This window comes from Balaenoptera ricei, chromosome 20, assembly GCF_028023285.1.
Source record: "Balaenoptera ricei isolate mBalRic1 chromosome 20, mBalRic1.hap2, whole genome shotgun sequence".
Lineage (NCBI taxonomy): Eukaryota > Metazoa > Chordata > Mammalia > Artiodactyla > Balaenopteridae > Balaenoptera > Balaenoptera ricei.
This window is the reverse complement of record NC_082658.1, coordinates 16,640,270-16,663,276: the sequence shown is the minus strand read 5'-3', so window position 1 is coordinate 16,663,276 and position 23,007 is coordinate 16,640,270. Positions and strand designations below refer to the sequence as shown.

The following is a 23,007-nucleotide window of genomic DNA, read 5'->3' as shown; positions in this document are numbered from 1 at the left end:
CCACCCTCTTGGCCAGATCAATTAAGTGTGACAAAGAGCCCTTAAAGAAAAACTAGATTAAATTAAGGTTTATTGGGGGCGGGGGGGGGGGGGGGGAGTAGATTTTTCTGGGGTCTGAGAACCCATGTTCACTGAATTTGTTTTACTAAAAAGTAGAGAAAATAAAGGGGTAAAAATCAAAAGGCACACAACTTAAAAACATGTAATAAAATAAATCTCTAGGTGTGTATGCAAGATATGTGTGTATGTATCTTTACTTTAGTCATTCAAGTAACGCCATGCTATAACTGTTTGAAATACCATTTTCCTTAGATGCACCATATTTGTTTGTCTAGAAAATTTAACAGTTCTGTTTTGGTTAGTTATTACCTTTCTGACAAACATTATCAAAATGGAAAGAAAAGGCTAACTGGATGTAAGGAATTCAACTTTCATTTCTGGGTCAATATGCTCTCCATCTCAATGATACCCAGCATAGTCCTGCTTAAAATTACCAAAATATTGCTGGCCCATAAAGAGTATACCAGTCATTTCCATGAACTAGCACCACGGCCAAGAAACTGTGCTAACGTGGAAGTGGAACTTTCTGAAAATTCTACTTCCACCAAGTTACTTACCTAGGCTTCAATTTCTGCACATGTAAAATGGGACTATGTGCCTCACTTTCCTATGTCTCTATACTGAGGTCAAAATATAATCTATAATTATATTAAAACAACTTTGGGAGATTAGGTTTGACGTAAATACGCTACCATGGGTAAAACAGATAGCTAGTGGGAACCTGCTGTATAGCAAAGGGAGCTCAGCTCGGTGCTCTGTGATGAGCTAGATGGGTGGGATGGCAGCGGGAAGGAGGTCCAAGAGAGAGGGGATATATATATACATATAGCTGATCTACTTCACTGTACAGCAGAAACTAACCCAACACTGTAAAGCAATTATACTCCAATTAAAAAAAAGACAAGTTAAAAACAAAACTTTGAATTATTCGTTTCTAAAAATGCAACCAGGGGCTTCCCTGGTGGCGCAGTGGTTGAGAGTCTGCCTGCTAATGCGGGGGACGCGGGTTCGGGCCCTGGTCTGGGGGGATCCCGCGTGCCGCGGAGTGGCTGGGCCCGTGAGCCACAATTACTGAGCCTGCGCGTCTGGAGCCTGTGCTCCGCAACAAGAGAGGCCGCGATGATGAGAGGCCCGCGCACCGCGATGAAGAGTGGCACCCGCTTGCCACAACTGGAGAAAGCCCTTGCACAGAAACGAAGACCCAACACGCCATAAATAAATAAAAAAAAAAAAAAAAAAAAAAAAATGCAACCAGCATAATGCTGTTACAAGTCCAGAAACTACTAAACCTAAGATCTATATTTACCAACACTGTTGAAAATCTTTCTTTAGAATCTAGAGAAATACGGTAATTGCAAAAACAGCCTTATAAATTCTTACTGTTCAACTTATTTATCCACAGCCCAATTTATTTTAAAAGTCCTAATTGGTCAGTCAGTTTTTTTTTTTTTAATTTATTTTTATTTATTTATTTTTGGCTGTGTTGGGTCTTCGTTTCTGTGCAAGGGCTTTCTCCAGTTGCGGCAAGTGGGGGCCACTCTTCATTGCGGTGTGCGGGCCTCTCACTATCGTGGCCTCTCGTTGCGGAGCACAGGCTCCAAACGCGCAGGCTCAGTAGTTGTGGCTCACAGGCCTAGTCGCTCCGCGGCATGTGGGATCCTCCCAGACCAGGGCTCGAACCCGTGCCGCCTGCATTGGCAGGCAGATTCTCAACCACTGCGCCACCAGGGAAGCCCAGTCAGTGTTTTTTAATACTGTGGATCAAACGTTCTCCAGCCAGTATCTAACCCTCTACTCTCTATCTCAAAACCCTCGTGGGGGCCAATGCACCATTCATTGTCCCTGATGACTGCAAAACTTCAAGGAAAAGAACACTCTTCCCATGTAACCAATGGTAGGAAGATTATACCTTGAATGTTTAAAAAGAAAAATCAATAGCTTACATTTTTGTATGCTTTACTTCTGGGAAAGCATTAGTCCTTCACTTAATAGTTCACTTGTTAACTCCATCAATTCCACAAAGTAAGGAAAGGTAAAAGAATGAGGCTTGGGACTTCCCTGGTGGTGCAGTGGTTAAGAATCCGCCTGCCAATGCAGGGGACACGGGTTCGATCCCTGATCCAGGAAGATCCTACATGCTACGGAGCAATTAAGCCCGTGCGCCACAACTACTGAAGCTCACGCGCCCTAGAGCCTGCACACCGCAACTACTGAAGCCCGTGCACCTAGAGCCCGTGTTCTGCAACAAGAGAAGCCACTGCAATGAGAAGTCCACACGCAGCAACGAAGACCCAATGCAGACCAAAAAAATTTTAAAAAGTGAGGCTTATTTTGCAAATAAAAGCAAACACAAATAATGACGTCATTTGTCAAAAGCCACAGAAGCAATGTTTTTGCTAAAACAAAAAACCCCCTCAATTTCAAATCTAGTCTTTTAAAGAATATTTACCCAGTAGTTAAGGAGATGTAAGAAAGTACACATGTATCTGCTCATTTGTGCAACAGAAATATAGGAAGGAAGGATAATGCAAAAACTAATGAAATTGGCTACCTACAGGAGGTGGGAACACAATGGAAAGAAGGCGGAAATAGGAACAGGGCTATAGCCTTTTGTACAGCTTTAATTCTTAGCACAGTAGTAATGTTTCGCATACTCAAAAAATAATAAATATCAACTACTGTGTGTGTGGGCAACAAGAAGTGGAATACTATAGTAACAAAAGAACTTAACTGTATTACAAAATAATTACATAGTCACACTGAAAGGCGAACTAACCTAAGTACAACTTCGGGGAAATAGTATTTTGACTGTTTATTATAGTGCTAACATACTGTATACAATGCTGTACTCTGGTTAGTAAAGATATTTCTCATAGGAGTATGAGCTGGCAATTATGAAACTATATGGTACTAGGATTGAACAAATAAGTATCAATAAGGAAGGAGGAAGGCTGTGGTGTTAGACTGGTACTAGTATAAACTCATGGTTTTTAGTGTATATACAGATGGGTGGGTAACAAAATATATGTGTGTGTATGCATGTAGCAGCATACATATATATATATATATTTACTAGCTTTGTTGAGAAGTCCTAGATAGAAGCAATGACACGAAGTAGCAATGAGCACAACTAGTACCCAGATCTTGGTTTCAAAACCCTGTTCTCGGGGCTTCCCTGGTGGCGCAGTGGTTGAGAATCTGCCTGCCAATGCAGGGGACACGGGTTCGAGCCCTGGTCTGGCAAGATCCCACATGCCGTGGAGCAACTGGGCCCGTGAGCCACAATTACTGAGCCTGCACATCTGGAGCCTGTGCTCTGCAACAAGAGAGGCCCGCACACCGCGATTAAGAGTGGTCCCCACTTGCCGCAACTGGAGAAAGCCCTTGCACAGAAATGAAGACCCAACACAGCCATAATTAATTAATTAATTAATTAATTAATTAATTAAAAAAAACAAAAAAACAAAAAAAAACCCTGTTCTCCAATAAAAAGAAGCAGGGCTGGAACAGGTAAAATACAAGATGAGCCTGGAACATTGTGGGGTGCCAGAAAGTGAGTGCTCAAAAAACAAGGGGAGGGGGCATGTTGAAAGGACACAGACGCCAATCTGAAAGAGGTCCCAATGCCAAAAGTTGAGACAACTGCAACTGAATAACTACTAATAGTAGATTATAATCCATAACATAAAATTAATATCCATAAAACCATCCTGAAATAAATAACCGCTTGATGGACGAAATAAATGGGGGAGAAAAGACAGCTCTTCCTAAAAGAATTCCAATGAACAAATGTAGAAAACAGAAAATCACCATTTAGTAAACACCACAGCAATAATTATTGCAGTAATTTTGCAGGAAAAATCCACCAGTAGATGATAAAACTGTGGATTAAAGTATAATGAGCAACAGAAAAATGCATAGTATCCCCCCATGAGATAGTCATTTATTACAAAGGGAAAAATACTAACTTTACAGTGGAGAAACCTGGCAGGCATCACATTAACCAAGTGAAAAAGCTATCACCATTATCTTGTACCCCTAATATGGTATACTGAGAAGGGCACAGTATCACTTCTGTGGAATTACTGCAAAAAATGCCTAACCTTTAACGAAAAAACATCTGGCAACTCCATTCTGAGGAACATTACACATAATAACTTACCAATACTCTCGTGTCAAGGTCATGAAAGACAAAAACTGAGGTGCTCTCACACACTGGAAGAGACTTTAAAGAGATATGACAACTATATGGAATGTGGAACTCTGGACCAAAAAAAGGTGGCATAAATGAGAAAATAAGTGAAACTGGAATAAAATCTGTAGTCTGTATCAATGTTAATTCCTAGTTTTGACACTGAACAATGGTTATGCAAGCTGTTATTAACACTAGGGGAAGCAGGGGAAGGATATGTGGGGACTCTTGTGTACTGCTTTTGCAACTTTTCTGTTAAGTCTAAAATCAAATTTCATTCATCACAAATCTAGTTTTCCTTAGATCAAATTACTTAAAACAAGAAATGTTAATACTCATAAAAGCCCGTGACCTTTTAAGAAAAGTAAAAATATGAAAGAAATAAATTAAAAGTGGTCTTGGAATTCAGAAGAAAAATGAGACAAATAGGAAAAGGGAAGGAATCATGACGAGGGATTTGAGCTAGGCTCTAAGGAAACAGAAGATTACAAAAAACGACAGCTTTATCCTCATTACAGAATTAAAGGGGTAACTCAAACACCATTTTCAACATCTTTGTAAGTCAAACCTCTAGTCCGACCCTTCCATTTTATAGTGGCCCAGAAAGGTTACCTTACTTATCAAAGTTATCAGAGCCACATGGTCTCCTAATTCCCAGGAATATTCCATAATGTCACACTTGCTCTGGCTGTGCTGTCTTGAGAGTTAGAAGCTGCTTTTAAATTTTAAAGTCAGCTACACAACTGCATGAGGGGCCCTGTGGTGCCGTATTAAGGAATTCAGAGCTTAAAATGCCAGAGGTGATAAAAGGGGATACAACCCCTTCCTTCAGCCAATGCAAGGATCCTTATTATAGAGAACAAACTATGCTGAAGCTACACCTCAAATTCTCACTCATTTTCCCTTTTCTGTCTTTTATACTTACCAATTTATCATTCCCATGATCTGTCTTCACCTCAGAACTAAGTGGAAGAAATAAGTCTGTTGTGTGCTCTGGGGGAGGCGCCTCTCCAAGAACTATCAACCCCTGCAGGACAGAGAGAAAAACAGCTTAAGTGGTGTAAGCTACAAATTTAATTTAGGAGTTAATATCAAGAGTTAGGGGCGGGGGGTGGGTCTGGTTTACCAGAGGCCTTTTCCTTTATCCTATGGTTCTGAAACAAAATATACCACCAGCAGCTTTGCTCTTCCAAGAGTGATTTCAACAAAAGGCCCTAGCAGTAGCCATGAATACCGCCTAAGACTCAAACCCAAGCTTCCCCTTTCTTCCACTTGAATGTTCGGACCTACATGGCTTGTAGCATCTTTTATTCACATCTTTCAGATCTGGGATCTTTATCAGAGTATGGTATTTTACACTATATCACCAACCAGACTATACCATATTAACAATAGCAATGCAGTTTTTCTACTTAACTTGATCAAAAATGTGGCTTAAGGATGACCAAACTAGAAGTGCTACAATTATAAATGATGAGCTAAACCAGCTATCTCTGAGCAACCACAACCACCGGGTGAAACAAAGGTGGAACAGTCTCTACGGTAAGTATCTTAGAAACCAAAAACTTAAAACTGCTCCAAAGACACCTGTTTCTCACAAGCATAAGCATTACTCCAGATTAGGTTCCTGCTTGACAATTTCAAGTTCAGATTTTACATTCATCCCAGAAAATAAAAAATGTAAAAAGAAATTTTAAATGACTCCACAAATCCTCTCCTTAGCCAGCATGGGCCCAGCTTGGTGAAGGCAGAAGTTAGCTTACTATGAAAAATAAACAAAAACCACAGACATGAATCTCCCATGAACGCAAGTAGAGGTGACCAAAATCCAGTTATGACGCTGTAACAGAAAGACTGGGATGCAAGTGCTCTTTGGTTCTCTTTCTCTGGTCTAGAAAATAAGGAGATCTGACTGATAAGAAGCTCTTAATGGAAATTTTGTATTAGAATCACTTGGGGGAAACGTTATCAAACTATACCTGCCCAGGTCCAACATCAAATCTACTCACAATCTCTGAGGTGGGGAGCTGGGTATTCTGTTTTTAAAAAGCTTCCCTGGTAAGTCTTAATGCAAGCTCTAAACTGAAAAATACTAGACTCAATCATCTTGACTCAGCATCAGAATCCCCCAACGAACATCCTAAAATATATCAACAGATTTCAGGGCCTAAAGACTTTGACTTATCAATTTGAGCTCCCTAGGCCATTATGACATAGGCTCTTGTGAGTCCAATGAACCAGAGGATCCTGTCCCTGGGGTTATTTCTAAGACAAAAATCTCCGTGAAATAGGAGATGTAAGAGATTGGGGGTCCGGTGGTGGTTAAGAAGGAACAATGGAATTTCACCTCAGTTTAAAAGGGAAGAAAAACAGGACCTCCCCCCCCGCCGTAAAAGAAACAACAAGTTACCTATTCTGGAATAAGACTATACCTAGGCTATGCAGAAAATGAAGCAGAGACTCTGCAGAAAGAGGGAGAGGTTATTAAGAAAGCAAGAAACATTTGCCCTAGCTGCAAAATATTTTCTTGTTTCAATCAGAAGCATAAAATAGACCTCACAAACTTTTCCATTTCAAAGTAAAAACTGTTTGTAAAAAGCAGCTATTTTGTACAACATTCCCTTCTCAGAATATTGCATTCAACATCTTCTCTGCTTAAGAGCCTAAACCACCTCCCCATCTCCGATATAAAGCTAGCCCAAACTCATCTTGGCAAAGTCCATAATCCGTCCCTACCTTATTTATCTATTTCCAACTACTTTCTCCAAATATTGTTACACTGACCGCATTATCTCCTAGAAAATGTCTGAATATATATGAAGTTGTTGTTGAGAGCTGGGAGTTATTACAAAGTAGTAGGTAAAGAAATGCAACTAAAGGTTACAATACTACCCACTACCTGTTCTTATGTCTTTGTTTATATTGATTCTGCCCTTTTCTTACATTTATCTATCCAAAAGGTTATGCTTCAAAAGCTTGTCAAGGCCAAGTCCCACCTCCTTCCAAGAAAATGTCCCTGGTTAACTGAGCCCCTTATTTTCTTTATCCACTTTGCCAGACTTCCTAAAGCATCGTGATTTTATCTTACATTCTGTATATTTAAATCTCATTTCCACAGCAGAATCTTAGGCCAAATTATTTATTTCATTTATTGTTGCCTCAATTTGTCATTTAAATGTTAACTAATGCTAAGATCCTTGAGGACTTAGACAAAATACAAATATATTCGAATCTCCCGTATTCCCTAGCAGAGTTATACACCAAGAAAGGAAATGCATAATAATTATTTTTTGAGTTTTATGTTAAAAACTTTTTGCCCTTGAACAAGAAAATATTAAGTTTATATTAATTATAGCTAGGAGCCTAAATAAATCCAACTATTAGGTATAAAGTTACTCCCTCAATTTTTCTTAGGTGAGAAGGTAAGTCAGGATAAAACAGTCAATATTTTCCAAAGGGAAATTTTTCTCCTTAAACTACCAAATAATTTCTAAAAAACACCTGAGAGACTACAAAGACACCCTCCTGTGAACGCTTTAAAAGACCTAGTAGGGACCATTTATTCCCCATCATTTTATAGACCCAGGGAGGATGCAGGTCGAAGGTCATGTCAATAGGCCAATCCGTGGCAGAACTAGGGATAAAAGCTGGGTTAGTTAGACCCAGCTAATCTTTGTTTTGGCTTTCATTCATTCAAATCAAGCCATCGTGTCTCCATTCATCAAACATTTTTTAGGTGCTGGGGGTACAGGAAAAGAAAGAAGACATATCCTTCTCCCTACTCCTATCCAAACTCATCCCTCAAAGTGCTTACAATTCTAATACTGGGACAAAGACAGAGTATCAACAATATGAGTAAGTAAAATTTACGTTGCACATTAGAAAGTGTTAAATGCTAAAAAACTAAAGGACAGTGAGAGGATAATAAAGTGGGAGTAGGCACTCTTTCATATTAGGCGGTCAGGGTAAAAATGCACCAAGAAGGTGGTGTCTGAGCAAATACTGGAAAGAAACTTGGGAACAAACTTTGGGAATATCTGCAGGAAGAGCTAATGCAACAGTTTCAAGGTTGGAGCCAGCTTGATAACTTTAAGAACTGGAAGGAATTTGGTATGGCTGAAGGAAAATGAATGAGTGGAGTCTGAGGCAGAAGCTCAAGGCAGAGGAGGTAAGTGGGGGTGCAGGGCCTTGTAACTCCCTGTCTTTCAGCTTTTATGTCCAGATGGTAAATCACTGGAGAGTTTCAAGCAGTAGGGAGCAATGATCTGACTTATGGTTTAAAAGGATCAATTTGCTATTGTGTTGACATGTGGATGAGTGGATAGTAAATAGGGGAGCAGAAAGAACCGCTGTTGGATCAAAGTGGTTGGATTCTGGATATATATATATTTGAAGACAGAATCAATCAGTTATGCAAATATGCTTCTTGGGATGTGAGGGAAGAGAGAACAGTCAGAGAGTCAGTAAAGGTTTCTGGCCTCTGCAACAATAGAGCTCCTATTAATCTGTTGAAAGGTCTTTTCAATGTGCATTAGTTTTAATCAAATCTATTTTCGCAAATATTTACTCAAGCGCCATGCTGATGCATATGTTACCATTCACCCGTGCATTCTTTCCCTGACCCCCAAAACTCTGTTCGTTCATTATAGCATACAAAACCAACCATTAAATCCTTTATACTGTACCTCATACCAAAAAGGATGAAAGCAACTAAAAGGAAGATGAGCAAATAAAAAGCATAGAAACAGCTAAAATCTGTTCATTCAGCTGACATTTATTGAGTGTCTACCACATGCTGGGTGGTGTGAAACCCTAAGAATAAGAAAATAAATAAAATACATTCCACTCACAAGGAGCTTACTACCTTCGTCTACCTCAGACAGACAGGCAGGCGAAGTATTACAATGACAGTGCTATAACAGAAGTTTAGAGAAGATGACGTGAGAGCAGAAAAGAGGAAGAGCTTAAGGAAGAGACTGATGCAAGTAAGGCTTTATGGAGAGGTCTACATGATTACTTAAATTTTCCTAAAATATACTTAATAAATATAGTTAATAATCACGAAAGGAAAGGTCATTATTAGCAAAGAAAACTCCATGAAGTTCCACTCCACACTTGTCATGGCAACCCCAAGCTGGGATTCCCTAGCATTCAGGGTTTATACTGGGTCAACATTACACGGCTGTGGCATTAGCCACAAGCAGCAATAACCTCAAGGCTACTGCACTCTAAGGCCAAGGTTAAAAGGCCAGGAGAGTCTCCCCACCCTTCACTATCACTTCCTAAAGTCAGAACCAGGACCATGCCTGGATTGTCCAGGCCTAGAGAACTAAACACTAGAAAACACAGGACTACAGAAATTGGGAAGGGTCACAGCTGCATGAAGTCGTAACACATCCTTATAAATTATTCCTCTCTGGAAATACAAATCTGTCCTACATTAAAAAAAGGAAAAAAAAATGAAGTAAAACTAAAAAAGGAAGAAATGGTAGAAGAAACTGTGCTAAGCCTGATTATAAAACAGGGCCAAAGCAAGCAAGCAAAAAGGAAAGAAAAGAAAAAACTAAGTTGTACGCTTGGGTCAACTGCTTTCCCTTTACCAATTTCAGGTAACACATGGAGTCAAAGTACAAGGAAAAAAAAAACAAAACCACCTCTTCATCTGTAAAACAAAAATTAAGGTGCAATTTCACATACTCACTTTCCTACTTCATTCTAAATAGATCAAGCTTTCCTATCCACCTTAAGATAAATCAGTGACCTCACTGTAAACCAGCACCACAAGATCGTCCTGGGCTACCTAGACAAGACATGGCTGTCCATAATGCCTTATAACGCTATGAAGATGGAAACTTCAACTGCTTTACATCAATTCTGAAGACAGGTATTCTAGGTTACTGCTATTCTCATTCAGCAGCTTTTCTATCCACAAGTTTCATTGTTCTTCCATCTCTCATTCCCAGTAACATTTCCATCCTTAGTTAGCAGGCGCTGTGTAATCTGACAGATCAGTCAAAAGAAGGGATAAAAAAATAATATAATGTTTTGTACTAGACACGGATGTTGAAGATTGTGTGTTAAGAGAAAGACTGCGTGTTAAGAGAAAGAAGTCTCCTTTAAGCAACAGAACCCTCTAGGTCCCTGTGCCTTCCCCCTCAGTTTTATTTACCAGGTGTGAGATTTCAATAAATATGCTCAAGAGAAATGATGAAAAGGATACAACAGCAGAATATGTTAGACAGAAAATGCTTTGGGGTCAGATAAATAGCCCTGAGTTCAAATTTAGCTCTGCTTCTTACAAGCCTGTAAGCTGTTGCTTTGTGCATTAAATAACACACATGAATGTACCTGTATATAGTCCACACTCAAGGTACAGACACTGTTTTCCTTTCTCATTCTAAGACATGGGAACATCTTTTTTAAAAAAGCTGACTGAATATGAAAGTTAAAACACAACAGTGTTCCAGATGGTATGTCTTAGTTTAACTGAAATCACTTCTTAGTGGCACATAACAATGGTGCAGCTTACAATCAACAGCATCTTTGAGTCTATGAAATACAGTAGTTTTATAATGAGGAACTAATATAACATAAACATATATAAACACACAGTACGTATTATTATATATATATATATATATATATATATATATATATATAAAATAGATAAAGCAACAAATATGACTGACTACCATTCTAATAATCTCAGTTGTTACTAAGAGACTCTAGTTCTCAAATATGAAAATTCTCTCTTCACTATTGGCTATAAAAACCCAGACACTGAAGAGGTGTCCATGACAGAGGAAGACTGTTTTTCTCCTCAGGAGAGGCATATCCAGTCATCTCCCAGATATTCTTTATCAACATTCCAGCTCATATTCTACAAATATCACTTAATTTTCTTTGTGAAAAAGAGCTAAGCATAATGTTTACCATCCTTGGTGAATATTTTTAGATTTAATTCCTCATTTGCGCTAGCTAACTTTTAAAGTTAGGATTTAATGTGTTCCCTATCCTAAAGGAACAAATTATTATTATTATTTTTTAAGGTAAGTCCTCTGGACTTTGCCCTCAATTATAATATGTTCTACCGAACTTCTGAAGAATTACATATAAGCCCATTTGGGGAAGAAGCTCAAAGAATGCTCCAGTGAAATGTTTGGAATAAAAGCTTACATAATATATAAGGGAGGCTGCAGGACTTTTACTTCAAACTCTTACCCTTTTGTTCATCTTGTCAGTTAGTCATCCTTTAACTCTTGGTCTACTAATTAATTTAATGTATGCAGTTCATGGTATATAGCAATTTTCTTAAGGCTTTGACCAGCACTAAGGCAGGACAAAAACGTTGTGACACTTATTTTTAGGAGCAGTAGATACTTCATCTAGACCCACATGTTCAGTCAGGGAGGTCACTGCATCAAGCTAACACAATAAGTACCTTGCAAGAACATAAGCACCAAGAAAGAAGGATTTTTATTTACCACTGTGACCCCACCAAGGAGAACAGTGCTGGTACACAGCAGTCACTCAACTATTTACTGAATGGATTTCTTTTCCATGTACATTTATCCCCCAGTCAAACTCCAAATAGGCACAGGACATTTTTCAGAAGAAAAACTATACAAGTATCACTGTTAAAGATAAAAGCTGTATCGTTAAGAGTCAGTCCACTGCAAGCAGGAGAACAAAGGAAAATGAAATCACCAGTGTCTAATCTTGCCTGAATGATCTTTCAGGAAAAACTTTATTCTTCCTCAAGAAAGCAAGGGAAGCTTAGCAGTAAAACAGAAACGCATCTAAGTAAAAAAAATAAGATGAAAATACTGTCATCACCACTTTTCCATAAATATAACAAATATGCAGGTATTCAATGGCTTACATTAAATAGTGCCTTTTTTTAAATGTTCCCTGTTAGCCCAGATATTCAAACTGTTTTGTTCTAAACCCATGAGCTAATCTAACATTATATTCTAACAGTGTTGTCTGCATTATGCTAAGTAACACCAGGCTCTTAAACAAATTAAACCGCTATATCAGATCATATTAAACCATTCTCTCTGACATAGTTAAGAGTTACTGAGGGATGGGGAAAAGGGAATAATGATAGTTTTTAGCTGAGCTGAAAAAGACCAGACACTTATCCCTTACCTTATTAGCACGTATCTGTTTGTAAATATCTGTTTGCTGCCGAATTCGATATTCCAAGTCAGAAACATGAGCCTGAAGCCAGTTCCAGCGGCTGACAATAGCTGCTCGGTCTGCAGCCCATCTCCATTCTGACCTGCGCCTCCTAAAAGGAAATAAACTGAGTGAAATCCAAGAGTAGCAGCAACATTTATACTAAATGGGAGTGGGACGGTTTTAACGTCTAAATGCCCTTATACAGACTAACTCTAGTGTCAAGAAAAACTTAAGACTATATGTATGTGTATGTATGTATGTCACAGGACACACGTGGATAAAACTCTTCACATAGATACTTCCCAAATTAACTAGCTGAAACTGCCTTCTAAGTATCCTGATTCTGTCTGTGGCAAACAGTTTTTCTGAATTGCTTTAATTTCTCAGGAGATAGAAATATTTTCTACTTTAAGACACATAAAGAATAAAGATTACGTATCTACACAGAAAATCCAAGACACCGCAAATTATAAAGCTAACCAAGAATTCAGCAAAGTTGCCGAGTAAAGATCAACATACCAAAATTAATAGTGTTTCCAAGTGCCAACAAGTAGAAAAGAGACATATAGTAATTACATATAGATTACATATAGTAATCTGTTTTTTTTAAACAGAACTATTTACAACACTAACAAATGCTAATATTATACACAAAAGATCTTTGCAGAAAAAATAATAAAACCAAAAGACCAACATAAATGGTGAGATAGATTTTTTAAGATGGCAATTTTCATATCTACCTACAAATTCAAATAAGCTCCAATCAAATCTCCCATAGGGTTTTTTGTGTGTTTGACTGAGCTGCACGGCTTATGGGATCTTATTTCCCCAACCAGGGATTGAACCCGGGGCCTCCGCAGTGAGAGCGCGAAGTCCTAACCACTGGGCTGCCAGGGAATTCCCCCACCACAGGGTCGTTACTGGAAACTTACAAACATCCAAAAATCCACAATGGTGGAGGGGAGGAACAACACAAGAGAAATTCTAAAGAAAGTATGGTGAAAACTCACACTACAGACTTAGGGTAAAGCTATGGTGATTAAGGCAGTCTAGAAAGACAAAAAGACCAGTGGGACAGAATACAGAACTCCCAAACTTAGAACTGGATATATAAAAGAGATGGGCATTCAGAGCAGTGAGAAAAGACTGAATTATTCAATAAATGGCATTGAGATGCCAGTTCTTTACATGAAAAAAGTAAAATTATTTCCTTTCTTTATGATATAATTCACTATTTTTGGAATTCCTAAATCTGAAAAGTCAAACCTAAATAAGATTATCTTTGGAACTTCAGGGCAGGGAAGGATTTCTTAAATAAGACACACAAAAATTTTAGCTAATTTTCAACATACTGCAAAAGATTTAATAAAGTTAAAGGCAAGCTACTGGTTGGTAAAGATATCTGTAACACATAAAACTAAAAATAACACATCAGAATATATAACAGAACTCCACCAAAGAGGTTTAAGAAGAAGATAATCTAACAAAAGATGAATAAATTAAAAATTCACATGAGAGATCCAAATGGCCAATAAACACATAAAAATATGCCAGGCCTTGTTAGATTTTGGTTAAAATATTAGTAGGTCAAATACTAAGAAGTCATTTCAAACCCAGATTGGAAAAACCAAGTGTTGGTGAGATGTAGAAAACAGTAATTCATACATTGCCAACAATAATAAAAACTGGCACCACCACTTTTCCAGAGTAATCTGGAAATACTTGGTTAGGTGGAAAATGTGTATACCTAGCCATCATGAAATTCTATTTCTGAGAATATAACCTGCACATCTGCATGAAGAAACAGGTTCACTGCAATAGTTGGTAATAACTAAAAATTAGCTACAATTTAATTTGCTGAAGTAGGGAAATAGATACACTATAATTTACTGGATTTTTCTATAGCAATAGAAACATATTAACCAGAACTATCTGTATCAACATGACTGTATCTCAGAAAACAATGTTGAATGGAAAAACATAAAAACTAATAATAAGCTAAACAAAGTTAAGTACTACTATAGATATACACAAGTAGTAAAGGAATTTAATGGAGTATTGTTTATCAGTTTAATTATTACTATATGTCTCAACACGACTAAATCTCAACAATGTGGAGTGGAAAAACTATACAAAAACTTTAAAAAAACCCAAAAAACAATAATAAGAATTGTTGGGACTTCCCTGGTGGCGCAGTGGTTAAGAATCTGCCTGCCAATGCAGGGGACATGGGTTCGAGCCCTGGTCCAGGAAGATCCCACATGCAGTGGAGGAACTAAGCCCGTGTGCCACAACTACTGAGCCTGCGCTCTAGAGCCCCCGAGCCACAACTACTGAAGCCCGCACGCCTACAGCCCGTGCTCCACAACAAGAGAAGCCACCACACTGAGAAGCTCGGGCACCGCAACGAAGAGTAGCCCCCACTCGTCACAGCTAGAGAAAGCCCGTGCGCAGCAACAAAGACCCAACACAGCCAAAAATAAATAAAAAATTAATAAATTTATATATATATATATATATATATATATAAATATATAAAGAACTGTCACCAATACATAAAGAGTAAATGCATAAAACTGATAAACAACAAATTCAGGATCAGAGTCCTCCTTACCTCTGGGAAGGGAAATAAAGAAGTTAGATTTTAGGGGCTTCCCTGGTGGCGCAGTGGTTAAGAATCCGCCTGCCAATGCAGGGGACACGGGTTCAAGCCCTGGTCCGGGAAGATCCCACACGCTGTGGAGCAACTAAGCCCGTGCACCACAACTACCGAGCCTGTGCTCTAGAGCCCACGAGCCACAACTACTGAGCCCATGCACTGCATCTACTGAAGCCCGCGTGCTCTAGAGCCCATAGTCCGCAAAAAAGAGAAGCCACGGCAATGAGAAGCCCACACACCACAATGAAGAGTAGCCCCCGTTCGCCGCAACTAGAGAAAGCCTGCACGCAGCAACGAAGACCCAACACAGCCAAAATAATAAATAAATAAATAAATTAATTAAAGAAAAGAAGTTAGATTTTAGCTCTAACTGTAATGTAATGTTCAACTGCTCTTTAAAAACAAAGTCTGATAGAAAATGGCAACTTTAATATTAGAGGGGGTAACTGGCATCTGGTATATTCTGTAACCAAAATATTTTATGATCTTCCACAAAATTCTATTCCAAGAGAGAAGAAGTAGTCATACTGCCCATAGCCCCATCTCCAATCAGGTTCTACATACTCACTAACAAACATTTTTAGTGACTGTAAGTGAAGTTTAACATAGTCCACTGATAGGGTGAAATACATTATAATAAAAGAGAACAAATCTAACCATAGTAGAATTAGAAATGAGTTAATCATACCATAATAACTAAGATCAAGGATAGCAACAGTATTTTACTAACTTCAATACAGTCCAAATATAAGCCATTGAAGCCAACCATTGTGATAAAGTATTATCCAATTATTCCTCTTTAGAAACAAGGCATATAGTTCCCTAACCTTAATGGAAAAAGCACAAGATATAAAGATACTTTCTTTTTTAAGTACAATTATCTGGTTCAATACTGGCTGCAGGTCTAGTACCAGCCCAAATTCAGGAAAGAACCTCAAGAGGTCAAGAATAAACTCTGGATCATTCTTGAACTATAAAAATGTCCCCCCTTTTCTAAAAGAGGTAAAGCTAGTTAACCCTCATATCCCATTTCCAACTTTCATTACTCTTCAAGGTTCGCAACCTTCCTATCTTGTAAAATCTCTTGGTTTTACAGGTTCATTTCATTTCTGAAGCTACCACAGTACCAAGTCCCCATCTACCACCAATGGGCTACTCCAATAACTCCTTAACTACCCACTCCTAACATAAATGACATATTACTTCTCCTCAATAAAATCTCCTCAAACCTTACTTCTTCCTGTCACTCTTATGTGTAAGGAATCACACAGCTTCTCTGCTTCTTTACAAATCCTAAGTCTTCAAGGAAACAAAGTAGAAGGGGAGTCAAATATCATAAAAGGCAGCAATTCGAAGCCAAAAAGTGATTAATAAAATTAACACAACATCCATTTAATGACAGTTTATTCCCAGACAAATCTGTTTTAACAACTGACAGTGGCTAGTCAAAATAATACTCTAATGTTGAAAACCAAAGCAAGGGAAAGATGATTTCTTGGCCAATTTACAGCACTTCCTCCTTAGTCACCCTTGGCGGACAAAGAATCCTGGCAGTCTCTCCCAATGATCCTGAACTTAGCTCATAAGCCTTCTCATGAAAAGTGTTCCAGGACATCAAGCACTCTGAATTGGCAGGAAAGATGAAACTTATTTGTTATTTCTGAATTTCGACACATCTTAACCAAAAGGATTTTTTCTCTTTTTCTTTCTTGTCTGAGGTCAAGGAAAAAATAAGAAAGAAACCACAATACTTTAACTGTGTGAAAACTTGAAAATACAAAAGGAAAAGAAAATTCCTTAAAACATTTCAGTTCACAAGAACTTTGGTGGATAAATACATTTTTTCTTTTCACATTAATCAACAGCCCTTTTCAATTTTCTTAAGGTCAAAACTAACAGACTGATATACAAGTATTATTCTAAATACCAATACAAAACCTAACGTCCTGGTTATATTTTTTTGGAGATTGGCTAATAAACTAATTAAAGACAAATAAACTAATTAAAGACAGGCAGCATTAAGGGAGGACTGCAACCCCCAATTATGAACAGGTTTCATTCTACAAATACATTTGTCATATGACAGTTTCTAACCAGATGTAATTTTCAGCAGGAAGTTGTCACAATGTGGTAGTTAATGAAAAATGGAAAACCCCACCCCAAGTGCCCAAAAAGTATCTTGTGTTCAAAATACCAGCAACATGGACAGAAAGCTGAACTGTTAACAAAGGTGGGAGGTGTACCGTTTAGCAAGCCTGAGGTGAGCTGTGAAGATGTTACCACACCCCAGTGGCAGAGCAGAGCACAAAACATAGTGCAAGAATAACAGCTTCAAGTGTAAGAGTTTATGTTTTTGTTTCCTCAGCAAAAACAACATGCCAGAGAAACTCAGTTTACCAGAGGTAGAGGTAGATTTTGCCCCTAATATTCAAAATGTAAATTTATTACTCTGATAATTTATAGCTCAAAACAAGAGACACTGATTTAAAAGTAGGGTCATGCTTTAAATAGAACACGTGACTAAGGCTGCAGAGTGATACTTACGCAAATATAATGATGAACTGGTTTCTACTGCAGTCATTATCAATAATGAAGAAAAAGATGTGGATTCCAACAGTCCACAGAGTTCTTTTCAACTCTTTCCTATTGCTTACTCTGTGCTAATAATTAGTAAAATAATTGCTCTGTGCTGTCTGTGCAGGACACTAGGATGCTTTCCAAGGTGTTGTTCTGCCATGTACTTTATGCCAGTTTGCACCAGCATATATGTCTACATGTACTGGGCTACTTACTACCTGAATGGGAATTCATTTTAACTCGTATTTTGTTCCTTGCTTTTATTAAATGTTTTACTGGTAAATTTTCTTTGTCTGCAGCACGTGCTGTATAAAAATCCATTAAACTTTTACACAATGAATTGCTTTTTGGTTACCTAAATGCAGAAAGATACAGTACTAATATTTGCTTTTGTAATATCACATGAATAGTAAACTGTAATGTTGCCAGCTATGTACCAATATTTATTTGTATAAAATAGTGTATGTTGTATAAATAGACTCTTTTTTAGCTATGTGAACTTACAGAGCTTTAATAGTTCTTTTTTTTTACAGGGTTAGTAGAATACTACCACATACCTAGAACTTAAGATATTCTATGGGATCTAAGAATAATTATTTACTTGAACAAAAAAATCATTTCCTCTAAAAAAAGCTCTCGTATTTATAAACACTTTACAGCTAAATAGTGGAAAGTACTAGAAAATTTAGAGTTCAGGTTACATGTTGGCCAACGTAGAAAACAAAAATGGGATTAATTTTTGTTTTTAATTCTTTAAAATCCTCTTGAATGGTAATGTTTCATTAGAAGAGGACAAACAGATCAACATGGGGACTTTGATGTAAGGAGATTTAACTTCTCTTAAATGTGAGGACCAAGCTCCTTCCATTTTTATTACAAATTAGATATTATCCATTGAATCTTCAAAGGTGTCAATGATAAAACCTTTTCTACTACACCTTAAGAATCACTTAACTTAGAGGTGGTTACCACTAACCTTACTAAAAGAAAAACAACAAGGAATGTAATTTCTACTAACACAGAGAAAAGACAAAGATTTGCTACACCCCTTACTGCCAACATACTGTCAATGAGTTCAATAAAAGAGATTGTATTTGATCAATCCTATCTTCAATGCTGCCACAGACAGCAGGGGTAGATACTGTACTTCCTTTTTCTCAAAGATAAACTGCAGCAAAAGCTGATTTACCTAAAAGTAACACTAAAGCTAGGCACTGAACCATGTCAAACACTTGACCTAGTGCTGCCTTTAAGTCACCTAGTTCTAGTCCAGGATGGGAAATCTTTAAGTCCAGTAGAACAGTGCTGGTGGATTATACTTTTCCCTGATCTAGGAATGTTTTTAAATCTCATTAAAGTAACAACAGTATGCTGCAAAGGCCTGAATGGTGGCAATTCCATCTTTGATTCTGATTTCAGTCCTATCTCCAATTCTTCCCTTTTATGCAAATAAAGATTCCATTAACAAGATAAAAGTAAAATGACTGTCCGCAGCAAGTTACACAGTACAATTTTCAACCAAAACCGATCCGATAGTTATGTGCTATGTCCAAATGTGCAAAATGTCTGAAACACCTACATTTTGAAATCTCCAGGATCTTTAGATGACTTATAAAAAACCAATAAAGCAGACTAAGTAAAACTGAGATCACCATCAGACATCCAGAGCACACAGTTGTTAGACTCACAGTATCCAGGGTTAAGAGTGAGGGTCTCTATGGGATAGGAACGTAAAATCTTAATATTACTAAGAGTCACATAAAAAAAATGTGTATACAAGTATTAACTACCTAGCTCAAAAGCAGTGTGAAAAGAATAGAGGGAAGAGCAGGAAGATTGGTTTAAGTCAAGTTACTACTTTTATTTACCTTGTATAATCCTAGACATGTAAATTGACCTCTAGAAATAATAGCAACATCAGTCTCACATGATGTGGCATTCATAAAATGATGTAATCCTAACTGCAAAGTACAATACGTATATTAGAAAAGAACAGTTATTAAATAAATATAAACCTTGGATTTCAATTCCATATCATAAAAGATACAAGAGAAATAAAGAGATGAAAAGAAATCTCTAAGAGGCAGACATAATCAGGAAATAGGTGTTTTCAATTAGCAACAGAATTCTCAAGAGTTTCTTGAGGGTTGGGCTTCAAAGTCATCTAAAGCAGTTCTACTCTAAACATGAAATCCAAAGTAGTTCATTAGAACAGACACTGTATTCAGCCACAACTTCAATGACATTACCCCCGTGCTCCCAAATTAACAGAGATGAGGGAAATAAAGTACGGGGTGGGGGGAAGAACCAAACTGTCTAGCATCAAATATCCCACGTTTTAGCTATAAAATAAAACTTATAGATAACAGTGGGTTAAGGAGACAGTTTGTGCCTGCCACTTTAACTGGTTACATCAGCTTTCCAGAGATGTCTGTAGCAACTGGAAATAAATGTACCAGATCCAATTCACCCTGATAAAGACTCAGGGGGTTGAACACTTAAACCTTCTTTCTTTTTCTTACTGCTTAAACCAGATTACCTCTGAAACTGAAATGAGATTTGAGTATTTTGGCAGATTATTTCAGCCAAGCTTTCAATCCACCAGGAACTCTTCTTCCCTTCTCCCCTCCATTTAACAAATATTTAAGCACCTATTATTTACCAGGGATTTTACTAGGTACTGGGGATACAATAATAGCAAACAAGAATGGTAAACTGAAGAGTTTAATGGAGAAGACAAATGTTAATAAACAAATAATCATGCAAAATGTGAGATAGGAGATCATAACTATGACATCAGATTTAGATTGGGGGGGATCTGAAAGACTTCTCTGTGGTATAAACATTTAACCTGACCTCCAAAGAGTAAGTTAGGACTTGAACAAGCAAACTTGCTGAGATAAGGGGTAGGGGTAGAAGATATGGAGAGATATAGAAGATACTGAGGGTTGTGGTATGTCTTAGGAAGAAGAAATGACTTGTATACAGGTTATGGAGCTAGAGCTGTGACAGTGAAGGAGAAGAATGCACTGGAGTTGACACTGGATCTAGGTAGGTAGGGCCAGATCACACAGGACTCTAATCCATGCTAGTATTATGAAACAATATAAGCAATCCTGATCTTGGCCCATGTTCTTTAATTTATCTTGGAACTCTTATTTTAAATGAAAAAATTTTAATACAAGTTAAGGGATAATGGACTCCCATATAACCACCAACTAATTTCAACTATCAACCCTTGGCCAATCTTATCTCATCCAAGACATCTATCCCCCATTCTTACAGATTAATTTTGAAGCCAATCCCCATCATCAGATCATTACACCTGGTATGTATTTTTCTTTGTGTCTCTAAAAGGTAAATTAACTCGACATATATAACTTTCATAATTTAAAAACAGTAATTCCTTAATGTCAAATATATAGCTATTGTTCTAATTTCCTGGATTATCTCCATTGGTTGGTCCAAATCAAAGTCAAATAACATCCACACACTGCGTTTGGTTAATACACCTCAAATTTTAAGTTTTCCTTTTCTTCCCCCCTCGCAATTTATTTGTGGAAGAAACAGACCTATCTGTCCTTTAGAATTTCCCACACTGTGAATTTTGCTGATTGTACTCTTGTCACGAAGTCCACACTTTTGAACTTTATAAACTGACACCTCTAAACTACCTTTAGTTTGTTATTTATTATTCTCCAGATCAGCAGATAAATTACTGGTACATTCAATTTTTTCATGTTTAAGACTGAGATATACTAAAAAAAAAACCCCAACTTTTAAAGAATTATATATGGTACCTCAAACTCTTCTGAATGCCCATCTGCCAGACTTTTTATTAAACATGGTAACATATACATAATATATAATCTGCCAGGCACAATAAAAATAAGAAACAATAATTCTCCAACACAGACCCTCAGCAGTCCTAAGGCTGAGGCTGAGTCCTGTTTGTTCTATGCAAGTCTCCAACCTGAAAATATCCAGGAACATCTTTTATCCCTAAAAACCATCTCCCTCTTAGAGTCTTTCCTGGTGAACTGTATCTCACAATTCACTACTTTGTATTCTTCAACCTTAGTGGGATCCCCTTATTTTGTTATTTACGTATTCCATACTTCCAAGTCATGTCATACATATGATTGGTCTTCAACTGGATTATCCATGCCTTCTTACAGGCACTACTTACTATGTGCTTTAGCTGTAAATCAGTTTTCAATGATATCTGCATACATGTAGTTTTTACAAATAAGGAATTCCCAGGAAATATAAAAAATATGAGACTTATTTAGCCAGTGGCTTGTCCTGCTTAATTTTCACCCTTAAAAAAACACCTAACTGAAGTCTGAAAGACCTGAATGCCTTAGACACGCTGAAGTGTTCTAATGGAGAAAAATACAGCATTACACAGAAGGATGGAAGTGGCTTACAGTTCTTTGTGGCTGGTGTAGAACTGGACATGGAATGTGAGCACGAAGATTCAGAACAAAATACTGGCCTAGTTCCTGTGCCTTTTTTAGAGAATAGGACTCATAAAGGAAAATGACAAAGTACTGAAAGGATCTCAGTTAGTCAAAGAACTGCTAATCCAGAATGGCTCCTCCAGAGTGAACCGATAAAGCTTCTGTCTACTTTTCTGCCTAGAAAATCCATCTTTTTAGAGTGACTTCCATTTTAGCACCTTTCAAAAATCAAACTGAGGTCAGAACATTCAAATTCTGTATGTGATACTAATTCCTCCTTTGAAAATCCTAACTAGTTAAGTAATCCCATTCACTCAAAAGCCATAAATTAAAGTGTTAGAGTAGCTATTATTTGATCCAGCTCACTCACCAAAGCAAGAGACTGACAAAGATCACATCTTACAACTTAAAGTACCTATTGTAAGCAGCATGGGACTTAGAAGCGTCTCACAAACATCACAACTAAGACTGAAAGAAAAACAATCCTCTTCTCTTCACCATTCCCTAACTCCCCAGCTCTGGGCTCCTTAAAGGAGAGTGAAAGAGTAGAAAAGTACAACGTATTGACAGGTAAGAAGAAGGGGGAGGGAGGACATCAGAACTTCTTATTCCATGGGGAGAACTTGTTTCTGGCTATCTCTAGAACAAAGACAATCCTGTATTTAGCCCAATAGATTAACTGTAGTACAATAATAGAATTCCTATAGAGAAACATGTTTCTCCTCACTTTAAAAATAAAATACAGCTTGTTGGAACAAGCATAGTGTTTAGAGTCAGTGAACACTTAAATTCCAAATCCTGGCCCTGCCACTGCTACTATCACTGAGCCAGCTATTGAAAGATAAAAGAACAAAAGTTCTTATCAATGTTCA

At 37.6% G+C, this 23,007-nt stretch overlaps 1 protein-coding gene across 7 annotated transcripts in view; it reads right to left on the bottom strand.

Moving 5' to 3' along the window:
- Nucleotides 1-23,007, bottom strand: part of KANSL1 (KAT8 regulatory NSL complex subunit 1) — a 188,010-nt gene that overhangs the window by 51,743 nt on the left and 113,260 nt on the right. For all 7 annotated transcript variants that reach the window (XM_059907027.1, XM_059907028.1, XM_059907026.1 and 4 more), the window contains 2 exons: nt 12,404-12,545; nt 5,178-5,279 (listed from right to left, as the gene is read on the bottom strand). In XM_059907027.1, the coding sequence (XP_059763010.1) occupies nt 5,178-5,279; nt 12,404-12,545 (244 nt within the window). The remainder of the gene's footprint in view (nt 1-5,177; nt 5,280-12,403; nt 12,546-23,007) is intronic.